This window comes from Leptopilina boulardi, unplaced genomic scaffold (assembly GCF_019393585.1).
Source record: "Leptopilina boulardi isolate dan_hultmark-lab unplaced genomic scaffold, ZJU_Lbou_2.1 LbouV2_362, whole genome shotgun sequence".
Taxonomy (NCBI): Eukaryota; Metazoa; Arthropoda; class Insecta; order Hymenoptera; family Figitidae; genus Leptopilina; species Leptopilina boulardi.
In genome coordinates this window covers 2,061,394-2,081,821 of record NW_026137932.1, presented here as the reverse complement: position 1 = coordinate 2,081,821, position 20,428 = coordinate 2,061,394, and the positions used below count along the sequence as shown (strand labels likewise).

General features: G+C 33.9%; 1 protein-coding gene across 3 annotated transcripts in view; it reads left to right on the top strand.

The window, feature by feature from the left end:
* LOC127286689 (paired box protein Pax-6-like) overlaps nt 1-20,428 on the top strand; it is a 58,281-nt gene that overhangs the window by 15,520 nt on the left and 22,333 nt on the right. For 2 of the 3 annotated variants that reach the window (XM_051313211.1, XM_051313213.1), the window contains exons 2-7: nt 958-1,234; nt 14,239-14,488; nt 14,663-14,843; nt 17,293-17,566; nt 19,250-19,414; nt 19,505-19,587. In XM_051313211.1, coding sequence (XP_051169168.1) covers nt 1,222-1,234; nt 14,239-14,488; nt 14,663-14,843; nt 17,293-17,566; nt 19,250-19,414; nt 19,505-19,587 — 966 coding nt within the window. In that variant the 5' untranslated portion in view covers nt 958-1,221. The remainder of the gene's footprint in view (nt 1-957; nt 1,235-14,238; nt 14,489-14,662; nt 14,844-17,292; nt 17,567-19,249; nt 19,415-19,504; nt 19,588-20,428) is intronic. The other variant, XM_051313212.1, reaches the window with a different exon arrangement.

Below are 20,428 nucleotides of genomic sequence, written 5' to 3'. Positions count from 1 at the left end.
TTATAAAAACGATTCAGAAAAAATTTAAAGAAAGAAATAGATGAGTGCTGCCATCTACCTTCTAAAAAGCTCGGCTATATTGATTTTATCGACAAATTTTTTCTCATGCATTTTAGGTTATGTTTATAAGCTGTCACTTTTTAATTATCGAATTGCACATTGTCTTTGATTTTCTGTTATTTTCATTTTCAAATTAAATAGTGAAATGGTCTCCGCAATTGTACTATTACCAAAATATCTGAAAAAAATTCGTTTAATTTTGAGTCGATTCAATTCGGCCATGATTGATATAAATTGATTCAATTTTTTGCATCAAAAAATGAGACCTTTTCGTGTATCATTTCTAAAAATGATACACAAAACGATCTCTTTTTGATATAACTTATGTGCATCAAAACGTTGCAATAGAAAAAGATACAACCAAGTTTACTGTGATATGCTTCAAATTGTATTTTTTTATTTTTATCATATTTATTATTATTATTATTTCTATTATTATTTTATCTACCTTGTGTAGAAATATGTGTCGTTCCACGAGTGATATGGGACCTTATGTCAAAAAAAATTTTAGGTTATGTTTCTGATTTTCGGAGTGAAATTACTCGGAGATAATTAACTTTTAGTACAAAACATTTATGTCTAAGACTCCATTACATTCGAAAAATTCAACAAAAAATAATTTTGCTTTTACCAAATTGAAAAGAAACTTTTTATCATGGTAAAACTATTCACTAAACATAACCTAAAATTTTTTTCTGACATAAGGTCCCTTCTCTCGTGAAGCGTTACTTATAAATAATTTTGGGAAAGTAATAGTTGTAATTAATAACATAATAAAAAAAATAATAATAATAATAATAATAATTATTATTATTATTATAAAGTAATTGTAATTGTAATTATATTTAGTAATATAAATTTTTCTTTTACTAACGGGATGAAAAATAATGTTTTCAGCACTGTGTTAGCGTGGCCGGAGGTGGCGGCACCGGCGGCGGTGGCGGCGGCGGTAGCAGTGGCCGCCTGAGTCTTCACCTACGTCCGTGCGGTGGCAGCGGCGGCGTTGTCGGTGGTGATTCGACCGTTTCGGATTACCCGCCAAGCGCTGCGGCAGTGCGGAATCGAGAGGCGGCGGCGGCGGCGCTGCACGCGGCAAGGACACTGTTGGGCGCGGGGGTGGCCAACCCTTGCTCGCCCACCCCCGAGCCGCCCTTCTGGAAAATGCCTCACAAAGGTTTGTACATATATATATATACAATATATTTTAAATTTAAAAAAGAAATACATTTTTTCTTCTCTTATACCAAAAAATAAAAATCCGACTTATCGATTGGATTCTAAATTTAAAAACAATATTCGTCTTAAAATCTTTTCAGATAAACATTTTTTTTTTAAAGACCTACAAAAATGTGAAAAATATTTAAGGGATAAAAATTTAAAAAACAAAATTAAAAATAATTTAAGAAAAAAAAAGATATAAGAAAATTTAAGTAACAAAAATTTAAGATATACGAATAAGTATAGAAACAACAGTTTAGGAAAAAAAATTAGTTATGAAAAACCTAAAAATTTTGATGGTAAAATAAATCGTCTAGTATCATCATTATTATAAGGCGATGAATTTGTTTTTATATTCTGAATTAGAGAAAAAGGGGTTTTTAATATATATATATACGGGGCTAAAAATATATGTTCCTCGGGAGGTAGAATGTCAGAGAGAACAAAAAGAATCCCGTGCAAAGAGTAAGGCGGTAGTAAGTAGATAAATAGATACTCTATATATGAGTTTACAGTGGGGCTTGTGGTTACCCCAAGTTGGCCCGTAACCCTAGTCGCTTTTACTTGGCTTCTGTCGGGCCAACAGCCCCTTAAAGCTTCGTAACCTAAGGGTTGCACTTTATCACCTCGATTCAAAAACTCACCGCGACTTAATATTTTATTAATACATACCACAATTTTTGTTCAAAATTTTTTTTTTCTATTCAAAAGTCTTCGATATTTTTCACATTAATTAATTTCCGTTGGCTCGACAGTTAATAAACCGAAATTTTGGTTTCAAAGAGTTTCTAAATTTGAAGAGGTTACGGTTTCACTAGAAAAAGTAAGGATTAAGTTAATATGTAAAAACTCAAAAAAAGAATAAGAAACTTGGAAAAAAAAGAAGGAAATTTCACTTTCATAGATACAAGTGGCGCCCTCACATTGATTGCTTCTCCCGTACTCAATAAAAGAGACAAAAGTTTAGTCCCTCTCGAAAGTTACAGACACACTCTTTCCAATAGATCAGGAATTTTCTAAAAGCGTTATACACATTAAACTTCCCTTTGATAGTTCAGGGAACTTTTTGCCCGTCAATTTGTCACGGAGACTCTTCTCAGTGGCACACTCTCCCGATAATCCGGCACCCTCGACATTTATTACCCCCTTGAAGCTCCTACAGGTAATCTCCTTCCCTCCCCCCTTCTCTCTCTCTCTCTCTCTCTCTCTCTCTCGTTTTTTCTCTTTTAACACACGACTCGGTGCCCCATAACCATTAACAAATCTTGTAGCAGAAAATAAAGAGGCTCTTATATTGTAAAGCGTTTTGATTTCAATGCACATTGGGCCGGGGGTTATGGGATCATGTCCCCGATGGGAAATATTGAGGGAGGAGTCATAAAAAAAAAGTGGGGAGGGGGCTCGTGCCATAGAGCATGGTTATAAGGGGGAGCTGATTATTCTTTTTTTTTTTTTTTCTTTTTTGTAACCCATATTATATGGGTACTCGTGGCACTGCGCGCCCTTATGGAACCCCCCGCGGGTGTAAATGTAACGCGATCCCATGACAAGAAAGGCGCCGTGGTTACCGCGTGGTTATTATTGGTTCAAATTGCCATGAAAAGCGTTCTAATCACCCTCGCAGCAAGTGGTCGCGCGATGGAGGGGGGTACAACTTTTTAGTATTTATTTTCCATTATATATCAAAATTTGATAGATATATAATGACTCCGTTTTAGATAAATTTTTTTTTTTCCAAAAAATATAATGGAAATTGGCTTTTGTATTGTATATAATTTACAAACGATTTTGATAATTTTCTAATTTCTGGTATCACAGAAAATTAAAAGGCATTAAAATAAGCTGCAACGCTTCTTATTTTAATCCAATTTTGCTTATTTTAATACCAAAATGGATTAAAATAAGCAAAATTGGAATAAAATAAGAAGCGTTGCAGCTTATTTTAATGCCTTTTAATTTTCTGTGATATTGTTTCTCTCGATTTAATTGCACAGCCCCACAAAAAAAAAAAGTGTCATGTACTTTTGACCGGAATACCTTAACCCTATGTATTTTGACGCGCTGAACACGAATCCGAAGTCCGTTTTGCTCCATCACTTCAGGATTTTTTTCTAACCTCAAAAAACATGTCGGATTTTGAGAGGTAGGCGATTTTTTTAAAAATTGATGTATTAACTTCAAACTTGGTATCTGGGGGTTTTTGTGTCGCTGATTACGAATCTGAAGTTAGATTTTCAAAATCCAAAATGGCGGACGAATTTTGAAAAAAATTTAACATTTACTTCAAACTTGGTATCTAGGGGTTTTTTGGGTCGCTGATTACGAATCTGATGTCAGATTTCCGAAATTCGATATGTCTGATTAAATATTAAGAAATTATTTTTAAAAAATTGTCAGATTTTTATGAAATTTGGTATCTACAGGTTTTCTATGTTGCTGACAAGTATAACACTATAAGGAAGTGCCGTACGCCGTTTTTTCTGAAACTTGTCAGTTTTGTAGTTCTTTGAAAACAATTTGACACGTATTTTTTTGTTTTTTTTTTTTTTAAATCTGACGTCAGGTTCGTAATCAGCGACCCAAAAAACCCCTAGATACCAAGTTTGAAGTAAATAAATAAATTTTTTTTAAAATCGCCTATCTCTCAAAATCCGACATGTTTTTTGAGGTTAGAAAAAAATCCTGACGTGATGGAGCAAAACGGACTTCGGATTCGTGTTCAGCGCGTCAAAATACATATAGGGATAGGGTATTCCGGTCAAAAGTACATGACACTTTTTTTTTTGTGGGGCTGTGTTTGTTAGAAGGTATATACGTTTTTTAAATTAGGGGTTTTTTCCGGATAAAATCGGGCAGGCGTAACTCGGAACCAACACGATCGTTGGGCTTAATTTTTTTTTTCTAAATACTCAGCTTCATTTTCTCTCTCCTTTATTACTGCGTGGATATTTTACCGTAAAATATAAAGAATAGGCGAAAATTTCGATTTTTGGCAACTTTAACGAAATATTTGCATATCTGTAGAAAAAAGTTGGAGAAAAATAGAAAAACGAATAAAATATAACTTTTACTATATACTTTAAAAGTAAAACCTAAACTGTCCGCAGTTTCTACGCATTTCTGGCAATTTTCACTTCAGAAATAGTAAAATTTACACCATTTCCAGAATAATTTTTACTATTTCAGGAATAAATTTTACTATATTTTTGGAGTAAAAATTGACAGAAATGCGCAGAAACTGCGGACAGTTCAGGTTTTACTTTTAAAACGTACATTTTTCTCCGTGATGTGATTTTTGATTATTTTTTCCAAAGTGCATATGTGGCGTTCTTAACGTAAAATTAATATCGCGTTAATTTAACCCCAATTCCGAGTTACTTTTTCCTCTCGTAAATTAAAAATATTATTCTTATTCATCTGTTATATAAATATCAGACCTTTTCATATTGTCAACATGTCAGAAATTTATACCCACAGACCCTTTTTTCATGTTCGACGCCATTTATTAACTTATTCATATTTGTTTTAAAGCCTTATTCATTATAATTCATTATCCACTCAGTTACTTCCTGTCATGAAACTCATTTATCGTCAGGTAGAATAATTTCCGTTTTTAAAAAAGAAATTGATAAAGATCTTTTTCCTCGACATTCTCACATGCGGGTATAAGGCGTGCATTCATTTTTTTGTCAGTAAATTAAAAATTCGTCTCTTAAGATCGGGGAAAGAGGGTGAGGGGGGGAGGGAACTTTCGTACCCTTTCCTTTATCTATGCGCAAGTTTGGAAAGCGTGATAATGAATAGTCTACCAGTGACATATCCGCATTCAGAAGTCGACGACGTATAAGAACTGTATGTGTATGTGTGTGTGTGAGGTAATGAATTCGACACTCGAGCACCTCAAGCATCGTTCACTACGATTCAACTCATTAGAGAATGTTCTACCCGCGACATCATCTTTGATGTTTCCAAGTTGCTATATATAGAATAAAACTCATCACGCGCAAGATTGAGAGAGAGAGAAAAAAGTTTACTTTGAGCCCCTTTCGCGTTATAACATAGATAGTGACATTTTTCACACGCAATTGCGATTATAAAAATGAAAATTGTAATTTTTACTTTTGCGCTTGAAAAAGTCTCTCATTAACGATTCTACAACGGAAAAAATATATTTTTGATTCGATATTAATAATTGACTGTTAAATAAATATTTACTTTCTAAATCTATACTGAATTAGTAGTTTTCTACTAATGAAAGAGTGCGTATTTGTTTACCAATTGAATTAGTAACAGTTTTGACAACAATCCAAAAATTGTTTGCACAACGATCCCATTTTTCTTCGTGTGTAATTAACTCAAATAATCCCTCACAGCACCAGATATCCTAGGATATTCCAAAAACATCCCTTGGATATCCTAGGGATACCCCAGGGATATCCTAAGGATACTTTAAGGATATCCAAAGTAGCGGCGATTAGGATATCTTAGGGATATCTAAGGATGTCCCTAGGACGTCCCAGGGATATCCTAATCATTTCCCCGGATATTATTAGGATATCCTCAGGACGTCCTAAGGATATCCCAAGGATATCCCTGGAATAATTAGGGATGTCCTTAGGACGTCCTAAGGATATCCACAGTATGTCTATATTATCTTAAGGGTTAGAATATCCATGAGTCGTTCTAAAAATGTCCCTAAGGTATCCATAAAACGACCCTAACATACAAATTAATTAAATAAAAATGGAAAACATATTTTTTGGATGTATTTATAATGTATTTCCAAGATATCTAAAATGATTTACCTTGTCTACAAGAATTCTTTTTCCTACTTTTACATTAAAAAATCTCTTGAAACCAACTCAAGCGCTAACTATTTGTATCAAAAAATCGCTATCTCAAATAGTCAAAATTTGAATCATAATGATATCCCAGGGAGATCTTAGCGATATTTCTAAAATATTTTAACGATATACCAAGTTTATCCCAAGAATATCCCCACGATATCACTAGGATATCCCTAGAATATCCCAGGGATATTCCTAGAATATCCTCAGGATATCCTCAGTATATCCCCAGGATATCCCAAAAATATTCTACGTAAAGGCGGTTTGGATGTTCTGAGGATATCCTCAGGATATCCTATGAACGTTTTCAGGATATCCTTTCTATGTATTAAATTCCGATCGAACGTATAAGGAAAGCGATTTTTAATTTTGTTTAAAATTTAGAGGTTATGTGAAGATTCCATTTTTAGTTTAATAATAATTTTTATTACAAAATGTAGTCATTATATATTAAAAAGAATTAGAAAAAGAGAATTTACATCTCAAAAAAGGAAATAAATTGTCAAAACACGCGGTTAAAATATCTCAACAACAATACTTTTTACTCTCAAATATTTTGGTCTGAAAGAGATATCTTATTTCCTTAATTATACTTGATTTCAATCTTTTATATTTCACATTAAAAATATAAACTTCTCTCCATATGTTTCGCTAATTACAAGTGCGAACTTTACGCTAGTTTTACAGAAAGTGTTCGCCTCGAGGATTCGGTAGCGTTGCATTTGCCTATAACCTAATCTGAAACTTTGGGCACAGCTGGCTCAAAATCGTCTGCTGCTTTGAGGCGCGAAAACGATTTAAATTCAAATCACACAAAAATAATAGCAAACTCTAACAATAATTATAAATTGTTATCTCACAAAATTTAACAATCAGTAATTTTTGAACAATAATTTGTCAAATGATAATAATAATGATAATAATAATGATAATGATAATAATGATGATACAAATAATGTACAACAAAAATGATGTTAGATAATATATAATACACAATGTATAACTGATTATGACAAGAATTTTTTTTTTTTTTTTTGGGGAAAAAATAATTCCCTCTCTATAAAAGCGCCTTTTACAAAAGTAATGTATATTTGAATTTGATAAAATGATGGGAGAGTATAGTGAATAGAGAGAGAGTGAGAGAGCATCAACAATTATAATGCACCGGCTTCAATTCGTCGTTTACCGTTCCGGAATAATGAGTTATTCGCTTTCGAGTTACTCATCGGCTGGCGAATTAACGTGCATGTATAGCGCTTAATGCGAATTTAGCTGAGCGTGGAAAATCAGCAGGAAAACGACTAATCGTTCATGTAGCTCCTGAAAATAGCACAATCCGTGCGCATTACCCAGCTTTTCATTATCTTCAAATGTTCGTCAGGCATACAGGGATCTAATTATCCGCATGCCATTATCGTCCATACAGAAAACGTTGCAATGTAATCCATTGTAAATGATTCTGGAATTATATATATATATATATATATATATATATATATATATATATATATATATATATATATATATATATATATGTGTGTGTGTATGTGCGCTGCTTTCATTTTACTGATTGGATTTCAATATGGTTGAAATCGAACAAGAGATGAGAGAACAGAACTTTAATTCGCTGCATTTGAAAACATGGGGAAAATATATATTTATATAACGTTGGGAAATTTTTTTTTATTATGTTTAAAATTTAAAAAAGGATATATTTATATAAAGTTTTCTTTACTTTTAAAGTATTTTGATTTATCAGTATTTCTGAATTTGTCGAGGATTTTGTATACATTATTTCTAGAATCTTTCAAAAATAGGAGAAATATATAGAACTTCTCAAATACGAACACTCGGCTTAAATTTGTTAAGGCTGTTATACAATATACTTTCTTCACATCGGTAATTTTGAAAATCTTTTTAGCATATAGTAAATTCTGTTAGCGTCGGCAAACAGATCGATGCCTCCCGTTCATGTAATGTTTGACACACAGAAAAAACTTGGACTCATTTTTGTTGCAACTCATTTTCTTTTGGGTATCGAAATGAGTATGGGACAAACTTCATGTTATTCAAAATGATATTGGCTGGAATTTCAGATTTCTAAGTTGGCATCATAAGCAGAGTAATTTTGTATTTCAATTATTGTTTCTAATATTTCAACAACACCAGAAAGATTATTTTGACCAGTACGAATATTTAGAAGTTTTTAAATAAAAATTATTTATTATTATTTACGTAGATAATAATTAATTTCATAAGTTTTTAAATTTACCGCTATTATTTAAGTTGGCAGTACCGTTCCTGTTGTCAAAACACATGTTTTCATTTTTCTAACCTAAAAACATATTTCCTTTATTATTTTATTACGCGATTACAAGCAATTTTTAATCAAATATATTAAGTCTAGCGTGTTATTTACTTCTTTGTAATTATTATATTTCATGTTTTTGTGCAAAATTATTCGTTATTTCACAATATTTTTCCATTTTTCTTTTTCTCAAAATGAAACTTGCCTGTTTCATTTTGATACTTTTACCTTAGAACTCGAAATGAGACAACCAGTTTCATTTTTGTTGCGAATCAAATTGAGTATAGAATCTATACTCAATTTGAATTCAGGTTTTTTCTGTGCATATAACAAAACAAAGACAAAATTTTAATTTCACTGCAAAAATAAGTGACTTATTTGGTATCTTACAATAAGATGTAATATGGAAAAATAGTATCTTCCACCTTAAAAAAAGATATTTTGTAAAGTATCTTATTAATATTTAAGATGCTTTTTGCGTTTTAACAAAAATGAAAATATTTCTTCCATCTTAAATTGTAAGTTACTTCGGTAAGTTTCTATAAGTAACTTGAATTAAGATATTTTTGGGGTCATAAGATGTTTAGAAAAAAGATGCGCTTGTAAATTCTAAGATACGTCAGAATTTGAAGTTACTAAAATATAAAATACATTAAGCATCTTACATATAAGAGGCCATAGTTAACCTCAAAATTTTTTTCATCAAAAATATGTAAAGCACTTTGGCGAAGATACTATTAACATATCTTAAACTAAGATATTTTAAATAACTAAAAAGTTACTACCAAAACATCTTAAAAATGACTACTAAAACATCGCTTATATTTATTTATTTATTTATTTAGTTAACGGGACAAGCCCTTTCGTACATAGGTACTCTTAAAACTAAGTATAATTTCAATTTATTAATATTAAGCTAATTAATTTATAGCTAGGTAGGAACATTATTAATACGATTCAATATTAATCTACGCAATAATAAGGTGAATCTGGAATACCTGTCATCAAAAAAATCAATATCATTTGCAACTAAATTTGCTTCTCTACTAAGCCTATTAATCAAGGCATTATTACCATAATTAGTTCTGTGATAAGTAACAGAAAAAAGTGAATTGTATCTCCTCGACCTTCCAGGAACTGACAAATTAATCATTGAAAGTAGAGTAGGACAATTAATCATACCATTCACAAGTCTATAAAGAAAAATCAAGTCAGCATAAAGAAAACGCGAAGAGATCATAGGCATGTTAAATATTGAACGCAAGTTATCATAGTCATGTGAATGAGCATCATATGGTATAGCAAGCTGTCTTGCTGCAAATCTGAGAAATCTGTTTTGAATACGTTCAAGTCTAATAATATTATATACATAAATTGGTGACCAGATAACTACAGCATATTCAACTATCGTTCTAACAAGCGTCAAGTATAACACTCTCAATGTCGCAGAATTATGGAAAACCGACGCATTTCTCATGACGAACCCCAGAGATCTTAAAGCTCTTGAGATCACTTCCGATATATGTTCATTATACGAGAGATCACTACACAATAGTACTCCCAAATCTCTCACTTTTGTTACTCTGATCAACTCTTCACCAGCAAGAGTATAGTGATATATTAACATACTTCTCTTTGAGAATGATATTATATTGCTCTTCTTAATATTAATAGTCATAAGATTACGGTCACACCAATCAGACAGGCGATTCAAATCAGACTGGAGATCCGAAGAATCCTGACATGGTTGGGAAGGACCTATAATCCTATAACATTTGAGATCATCTGCATACAATAGAAATAATGAGTGAACAAAAACAGAATTTATGTCATTCATAAATAAAACAAAGAGAAGTGGACCAAGATTAGATCCCTGAGGCACGCCGGAGGTTGCAAAAAAAGGATCAGAATAAACATGTTTTACTTTAACTACTTGACACCTGTCAGAAAGATAGCTTCCTAGAAAAGAAACAAAGCTCTCACACACTCCCATGGCAACAAGCTTCCTCAATAATAATTTATGATCAACTTTGTCAAACGCTTTAGATAAATCAGCATAGACAACATCAATCTGTTTACCAATCTCCAGGTTGACAGTTAAAAAGTTAGTAAATACTCCAAGGTTTGTCACCGTAGAGCGACCCCTTACAAACCCATGCTGCTCCTCAATAATAGTATTGGATACAGAAACATATAGAATATCAAAAATCAAACTTTCAAAAATTTTTGAAAAAACATTTAAAATCGTAATTGGTCTGTAATTAACAATATTATTTTTATTTTCAGACTTGTAAACGGGAACAACAATACCCCTTTTCCATTCAGTCGGAAAGGAGGAAGAGTTTAATGATTCATTGTAAATAATAAACAAAGGTTCAATAAGGGAATAGCCACTTGCTTTAATTAGAGAACCAGGAATTTTAATTTTAATTAATAATTAATTAATTTTTAATTTTTTCTTATATTAAGATACTTCTTTTTGCAGTGTTTGAATCTTTTGTTATCTGTATGTTTTATTATTTATAATATTTATTTTTATATTTATTATTTTAATAAGTATATTTTTTGTTATTTGTTGTATAGAAGTAGCCTGAATCCAGAAACAGGGTTGTAAAAGTCCCGAATCGAACACGTTTCTGATTGGCTGGTAATATTACCGCAACCAATCAGAAACGTGTTCGATTCGTGGCTACTCAACCCTGTTACATGCTCTTCTTCTTTTCATTTTCAAATCTTTTCTGTTTCCATCCAAACAATTTTTTCAGTCAAAGTATATAAAAACACAGAAAAAACGCTGGGTAAATTTTGTTGTGGGTAATTTTAACCAATGCTAATTCACATAGACGGTGGCGCCCCCACTTAGGATAAAATTTGTTGCAGGTAATTTTTATACCGATTTTGGGGTAAAAATTCTACTTTTTTTTTCGTGTGAAAATGAAAAATTCATAAAAACACTTCGAAAACACAAAATCTTTCAAAAAATATCTAATTACCATAATATGTCACTTTTCAAGAGCCGCGTGAAAATTGAGCAACGTCGTCGTCGTCGTCTGAGTTTTCAAATATTGCTCGAATGTGAGAAAAGAAAGAGAAAAAAAAATAGAGTACCTATTTTTTTCTCTCTGGTACTTTTATATTTGAGTGCAGCGAGTACGAATGTAGTCTATACGAGAGAAAGAGAGAAAGCTACGTGGTACAGAACTTGTTTGGTAAAAGGGGGTTGTACAGCATGAGAGGAGGTGATGGTTCACAAGGGATGGAAAGAGTGAGAGAGAGAGAGAAAGAGAGAGATGGTGACAAGGATGGAGAGAAAGCGCCGCGACGTCGTGCGCCGCTACGATGGGATTTAATCTGTGTCCCGTTTCACGCTCAGCGAAGTGGAACCTTTTTGCCTCACTTTGCGGCACGACTCGCTTTTGCCGGTCGTCGCGTAGATTAACGCGAAATTATAAATAAAGAGTGTATAGTGGCATAGCGTGTACGTGTACACACGAGGATACATTTGCGCTCATCTTGCCTCTCTCCCACTGGCGCTTTTATATACACACACACATATATATATATATATACATCGCGGGGGTTTTTTTTTTTTTAACAAGAGTTTTCTTCAAGCCAACATGGCGCTAAAGGTTGTCCACTTCAACGGTGCCTTTCTTTTCAATTCTACTTTTCCTCAATCATTTTCTTTTTAATAAAGCCATTTTAAATTTATTATCCTACATACAACAAATGGATTTTCTCTCCTCCTCCTTCTCTCCTTGATTTTTTTTCGCGATTTTCGACACAGAATTAAGTTTCCAGAGGAAACGCTTTTGGAATTTCGTCGGAAATCGCGAAATTATGGAAATTCCGATTAAATTCCAGCGGAAATTATTATCAGAATTCTGTCTTAAACAACATAGGGATTTAGAGAATTTTCGAATTCTATAAATATAATGTCCTAACACACGGTCGACAAAATGTTGGCCTGCTTTTAGAACCATGAACGCGAATTATAAATTTTCGCGATGCGTTTTGACTTGCTGAATCCGAATCTGACCTAGCGCGTCAGGTTTTCAAAATATTCTAAAAAGATGTTTTTTTAACCGTATTTGAGGTTATGTAACATCAAGAGATGATTTTTTTTCAAAAAGATTTTTTCAGCATCTGAAAGTACTATTTTTACCCTTTAAAATGTCTTTATTTGGTTCTGAGTTATCGTTATTTGAATTTTCTGAGTTTGGTGAATGTTTCAATATATTCGTAAACTGGGTAGTAGCAAAATCAAAAATTCAAATAACAATAACGAGTCGAATAAAGATTTAAGTTTCAAAATGCATTAACACATGAAAATAAAAGTAGAATTTTTACCTCAAAATCGGTATAAAAATTAACTGCAACAAATTTTATCCGGAGTTAAGGGCGCCACCTATGTTTTTTCTGTGTTTTAAAGGGTAATAATATAGTATACTTTTAGATGCTGTAACAACCTTTTTGAATAATAATTATGTCACATATAACCTCAAATATGGTTAAAAAAAAACTTCTTTTTGTACTTTTAGGTTAGAGTTCGAAAACTCGAGGTAAATTCTGAGATCAGATTCGGATTCAAAATGCTTTAAAAATAGTCTGGTTCTTGATTCTAAAATCCAAAATTTTATCTATTACATATAGATATAAACGAATAAAACTAAATTATATATTCTAAATATTATTTTTATATTTTCTATTACCAAGTCCTGGTTATCTTCTAAAGCATATATATCATAAGCATCAAAATAGTTCCCACAAAACAATTATTTATTTGCATATAATAGATTAATTTTAAACTTGCAAGAAATACATCTTTTTTCAGTATATCATGTATATATATATCTATATATATAGTATGCATAAATTAAACGACAGATTACAAAGTCACAGGCTTGACTTATCCGGTCGTTAATGCGAACGCGATATGAATATTCATTGTCGGACATCACCGCCAGTGAGAGAAAGAATAAAAAAAAAAAATTCTTTCGGAAGACCTCTTTGATCAATGTGAAAATTGTATTCACGAGCCGACGTTCGAACCTATTAGGAATCGTCCAGAAGACAAATCGCCTTGAAAACGCTCTATATATATCATCATAAAAACATGCACGTCAATTCGCAAATAAGTTTTAAATACAAAAAAAGTGTTAAAAAAATTTAATTTAAATTTTTAGATTTAATTTGTATCGAAGAAAATGAATTTTTGAAAATTTATGCTCGAATTATTGTGAAAATAGAGAAGTATATATAGGCAAGGGATTCAAATAATTCGTGTACAACAAGCTCTTTCGAAAGACACAGCACTCTGCTGCTTAGTTGCATACGAAATGTGTTTCACACTTATAAAGGTGTGTTTCGAGGCGCAACAAGCACAAAGAGGGACATTAAAATAGTATTCTAACTATTTCTTGTGTCGGTTCACGCGCAAATGTTGGGGATTAATTAAATTTGTTAATTTAGATGCATTTAGAGCGAGAGCAAAGAGCTCCTTCGACATTTCTAAATGTTACACACAAAATGTTGAGAATTCACTCCTTTTCATTATTATGTATATACAAAATTTTCTAAGAGTGCTCTGCTTATAAACCCACACAAACAGAAACATCAGAAACATAATTTTAAAAATCATCTATTTCGAAAAATTATAGTTCAAGTGTAAAATTGACACCTGAAATCTCTCGTTGAGGTATAATATTAGTTTGGATCGTAATTAGGAGAGACTAATTTGATTTTCATACCGAATTTGTTTGCCAATGGAATACATATACATATGTGTAATGTTTTGATTCACAGAGGATGACTTGATGCACGGGGGTGGAGTGGGTCTTGGAGGGGGTTCTATGGTCGGACAGAACATATTTGGATGCTCGGCTGCAGGACATAGTGGTGTCAACCAACTTGGAGGTGTTTATGTCAATGGACGGCCATTGCCCGATTCCACGAGGCAGAAAATTGTCGAATTGGCACACAGTGGCGCAAGACCTTGTGATATATCACGAATTCTTCAAGTCAGCAACGGATGTGTCTCGAAAATTCTTGGAAGGTCAGTATATTTCAATTCTTTCTGTATAAACATTCCCAAAAAAAAAAATACAAGAAAATCAGATTCCTTAGAAGATTCCTCCTTTCTTATTCCAATCTAAGTGCTGCTGATGCAAAATCTGCTAATAATTTTGGAACAAACTACAATTTTCAAAATCGAGATTTTCTTTTCCAGATACTACGAAACGGGTTCGATAAAGCCACGAGCAATTGGCGGTAGTAAACCACGAGTCGCGACAACACCAGTCGTCAATAAAATTGCTGACTACAAACGCGAGTGTCCTTCAATCTTTGCCTGGGAGATTCGGGATCGATTGCTTCAGGAAGGTGTCTGCAACAATGACAACATACCAAGTGTAAGTCAATCTTTTAACTAATTCCCCAAGGTGGAAAATAATTCATACTTTTCTGATTATGCTTTCACATAATCCATATATAGAGTCATAAATGGACAGGTGTCGAAGAATATTAATCCTAAAGCATTCGCATTAATGAAACTTCCCTTTAACGAGGAACGTATGTATATATACGCGGTCTTTGCAGTGAGCTTATCAGGGTGCGCAAGCAGGCAGCACTTACCCGTCGGATCTGGCCACTCGACCCTAATCAAAGTCTCGTCAATACCATCAGTTGCAATGGGTAGGTGGGGTAATCGGTCCATTACGCGGACTCGACATTGTCCACCCTCATCGACTGTCGAACCCCTTTCCCCTCCAATTCCCAAAGAATCTTCTCTCTCTCTCTCACACACACATGTGCGTAGTCTTCCAAACATCCTCTTGATCTTCCCCTTGTTACACACGAATGATACTAATACTTTTTGGAACATTGGTCACACACATTCCTTTCAAGGGATATATCGAATGCCGGAAGAAGCACCTAAATCCCTTTGGAAAATAAATTTCGCGCTTGACATATATTTATATATAGGAGATTCTGAATGGCGATTAATTAACTGAAATTACTGCCGTAAGTTATTGGGCAGGATTAGTTTTTAAGAAGTAGATTTTATATTATCGAAATTACTTCTAGAGAGGGACGATATTAAAATTGTTGCCTATTTACTGACAAATAAGGATTTTCTTAATTCGGTCTTTAGTGATTTTAATATATTGAAGTCTCCTAAGAAAGCACCTTTTTCTCGCAAAAGTAAATTCTTTACATGAAAGAATTTATGTTGGGGTGTTATCAGGGCCAGTAAGACTGTAATCTCCATTTCATTAGGTACTTTGGATCGTCTATATCTTTTTGGAGAAACAAAGGAATCATCCATTAGTAATAATAAATTACCGCTTCTGTAACCTTTTTGAAGTTGTTTGAGTTCAACTCGAATCTGCAAGCAAATTGGAGGTTTACATTTTGGATCCAAGTTCCTAAAACCAAAATTCCTAGTATTCGGAGTGTTTGCTTTGTTCGAGAATCGAATCCTATACTCTATGAACAGTACAAGTGATGAATTAAGTAATCTAGATTTGCAAGTGATATTCGAGCCAAAGGAAAAGTACACGAAAAATCATAATTTACAAAGTTGTGATGAAATTTTTCTAATGTATCAATTAAATCCAAATGTTTCGATTCAGTTAATGAAATACAAAGTTTCCTTATCTCTACAAAAGATTTCCGCTTTTCCACTTTTCTGAGGGTCGAAATAACCCAAACAACGCTAAAGGGAATTTTTGCAGATGACACAGTTTGTAATCCAAATCAGTGTGTGTGTGTCTATTAAGAGTAAAAGAATGATTTTCCCGTGAATGAGAATGGCACGCGCTCGCATCGTTATACATCTGGCGGAGAGAGGGGTTCAAACGAATAGGATCAGACGGGCTTGATCAATCAAAGTTTCTACACAGAGAGAGAGAGAGAGATCTCGAGTGGATCGACGGCTCTCGTTCTTTCGTTTGTTTTGACTATATATATATAGTGGTATTGCTATATAGAATGCTGGTTTGTGATGGTACTGGTAACGTTGCGGCGCAGGGTGAACTGTACAAGGGGAGGGAAAAAGAGGGGGGGGGGTTAGCCATCGGATGGAAGCGGGTAGAATCACAGTGAATGGGATCAGTTAAGCGTGTTGCACAATTATTCGTGTCCGGTAGCGCGTGTAATGGTCTGCATCGATGCTGCGGCTGTTGTGCGACGACCGAAACGAACCCACCGCCACAGTCCAAGAGACTAGTTTTATATATATATATATACACTAAGAGAGCAAGAATCCATTCTGTTTAATGAGATACTTAATCAAAAATACTCAAAAGACGTATTTTGATACACAATTTGTCTACTTGACAAAATGAGTAACCTTTGATCTTTCAAAAGGATAAATGGTTTTGATTTGGAAAGGATATCACTTAGTATTTTCTCAGCCAATTGGTATTGAATTAGTTCGGAGAGTAATTCCTTGGGATTCGTAATTAAGAAGTTCTCGGCTCGATATTCAACAAGGGGTGAGTTGGTTTGTTCGTTATAGCGCAAAAGTCTATTATATAATATGACTCGAGTGCAACCAAACAGCAGCTCGTTATAACTTTTGAGAGTTAGCCATTGCGGGTTCTAAGGTGAACGTGTTTCATCGTAATAATTGGGAGTGCATATATACAAATATTAGCATTCGATAACAGTTTATTTTTATTCTATATATTGAAATTTCTATATGTTGAAATAATATTCTAAAACCAGTCTTGAATATAAACATCATCGAAATTATTCTAGCGGAAAGATGCTCGATAAAATCAACGTATGCGTCTTCTCTAACGGAGGGTTTCTTCTCATCTTTTATTTTTTTTTTTTCTTTCTTTTTTTTTGCAGGTGTCATCTATAAACAGGGTGCTGAGGAACTTGGCTTCGCAGAAGGAGCAACAGGCAGCGGTACAGGCACATCAAGGCGCTGAAAGCGTCTACGACAAGTTGAGGATGTTCAATGGACAAGCTGCAGGATGGCCACCCGCATGGTATTCAGCGACGCCATCGCATCATCCCCTTACCACTGGAATTCCAACGTCTGCAACCCCTGGCTCGGGGCAGTCACTTTTACCCGGTGGTCAACTACACGGACGCGATGATTCCCTTCTGAAGAGAAGTGGTGAGTTTTTCTCTTTTCTATAATTGCGAAACGAATTTTTTGATTTCTGATGATGAACGGATTTAAACGGAGACAATTTCCCTTAAATCTTCCTTTGATATACACTGAAAAATATTCCTAGGCGATTTAGCTAGACTAACCCACTAAAAATCAGAGTTACATTAAGGGCCAGTTTCACCAAGTCTGGTTAAAAATTAATCAGCGATTCTAGCCAATTTAACCGCTCATGATTGGTCGGTTAGGAATTTAATCGATGATTAACTTTTAACCAGAGTTGGTGAAATTGGCCCTAAGGATTCCTAGTTATTATGGCAAGAAATTTGTTAGGATAACTAGGAATCCTTTTTAGTGGGTTCCTCTCGTGACTAAGAGCCTATAGCTAAATCGCCTAAGCATTTTTTCATTTATAATTCGAAGATTTTACATTAATTTTTCCTCAAAACTGCTAATCGTAAGTTTGGAACATTGATTAGAAAAACTGTCCTGCAATATTTTTTTGCTAATGATAGAAGCGTAAGAAATGTATGTAATCTTTTCAATCCGGATTTCCAATTGTGAGGGAATAACTTGTAAAATTATTATTGTTGATATTGCCTCTTCGATAAATAATTTTAACTGTGGGTGAATTTTACGGATGAGTTTCTTTTTTTTCCTTGGATATTACGTTGGTGCAATCGAGCTCAAGTGGCGCACAATTGAAGTCACAAAGTGTCAGGATCCTTTGTGACCTTTTTTCGTGACACATTAGATTCTCTTTGAAGAGGCTAGTTCGTCTGGCCAACTCTCTCTCTCTCTCTATGTGTTGTATATTCTCTCCCTCGAGATATATATATATACATTGGGAATACCTGCGCTCGTCAAATCGCCTCCACTTAATAGGATCACGAAAAATCAGTCAGGCGGCTCAGATTGCGGCACAGATTGGCCCGCAGATGACAATTCCAGATGCGGAGAGCATCAATGGACAGATTATGAAACCGGCTCGGGGGAAGCCGGAACGATCTCTCTCTCTCTCTCTCTCTCTCTCTCGGTTTTTCGAAGAGGTATCAAAAAGTTCCCGAAAGAATGAATTTCATTATCTCGAAAATAGAAAACTTTAATCTCTCGAGTTATATTTGGAAGTTTCTTCTTCTTTTTTTTTGCAATTGAATGGGATCAGCTTTTATCTTGCGCGTGATACTCTGTCTCCTTGAGATGCGGGGTTGTTAGGGGGTGTTTAGGGTGCTGGTATTTCGTCGAGAAGTTTTTCAGGGGGAGCCTTATATAGCGAGTCCAATTGGCGAGGCGAACGAGAAATCGAGCAGCTGACGAACGGACGGAACACATCAGAGAAATAGAGAGAGAGAGAGAGAGGAGATGGAAATAGAGGAACACTGAAGGGAACGGAATGAGGGATCCAAAACACACCGAGGGTTCGGTGCGCGGAGGTGGAAACTAATCGGGACGCTCGGGGATTGACAGGCCCTCGTTCGTATATATATAGCCAAAAAATTTTTTCGATCGATAACACTTATAAAATCAGTGCAAGATTTCGATTACTCCTTTCGCAATGATGTAATATAACCGATTATATAACTTTATTAGAGAATTTAAACTTCCTGTCGGTATTAGATGTTATGTAATTTTGATTTATGTGTTTATATAGCATAATTTTATTATAATTCTCCTTTTGTTTTCTTACAGAAACTGGCTCCCTACTTTCCCATCAACAGGAAACTACGTCTGATGGTAATTCCGAGCATAATTCATCGGGCGATGAAGATTCCCAAGTACGATTGAGGCTTAAACGAAAATTACAACGGAATCGAACATCATTTTCGAATGAGCAAATCGATAGTCTTGAAAAAGGTAATTATATTTCTTTTCTATATTGAAAATTGATTTTGCGTTTGAAAAAAAATAATGAGCACTTGTTGCAACTTTTGCCACACGTTACAGAATTCGAGAGGACACATTATCCGGACGTGTTTGCACGGGAGCGTCTCGCCGAGAAGATTGGATTGCCTGAGGCACGTATCCAGGTGAGTGTGAATGTGCGCGCGAATGTGGTGTGTTGCCTTTTACCCCCGACTATTTTTCTTCTTCTTCTTCTTCTTCTTCATTATTATTCTTATAGTTCTTCTCATCCTCTTTTTTATCTCTCTCTCTCTTTTTTTTTTTTTGTGCGCCCTCCATTGCTCGCATCTCATCACTACTGCCAACTTCCTTCTCATGAAGCAAGCGGACGTTAAATGCGACAAAGTTCCTTCATTAAGGATAATATTCTCCTCTCTCTGACCGTTCTGCATGAACCCGACGTGACGCTTTTCCTTCTCTCTTTTCCGTCGTTCCGACAAATCTAGTGAAGTAATAACTTTCTAAAAGGACTTTCAGTTCGTGAAAACTACTTCCTCTCCAAGTTTACTGGATGAGAATCATTATATATATATAAAAGAGAGAAAAGGAGAAAGAAAAAGGGGTTCATTTAAATCTCTCTTTTTCAAAAGATAAAATATACCGATTGGATAAGAAACGAAATTGTCTAAATATGTATATATATAATGTTTTAGTACTTTAAACAAATAAAAAAATTTTCTAAATTATTTTCAAAAAAAAAAAAAAAAAAGATTAAAGAACGAAAATTGATAATTCTTTTTATAAAATATTTCATACTAACTAATAATTGCTTAATGTTAATAATATTTGTCGATAATTACACAGAAAATTAAAAGGCAGTAAAATAAGCTGCAAATTTTAATCCAATTTTAATTATTTTAATACCAAAATGGATTAAAATAAGCAAAATTGGATTAAAATTTGCAGCTTATTTTACTGCCTTTTAATTTTCTGCGTATACGATTAAAAAGTCAAATTTGATAAATT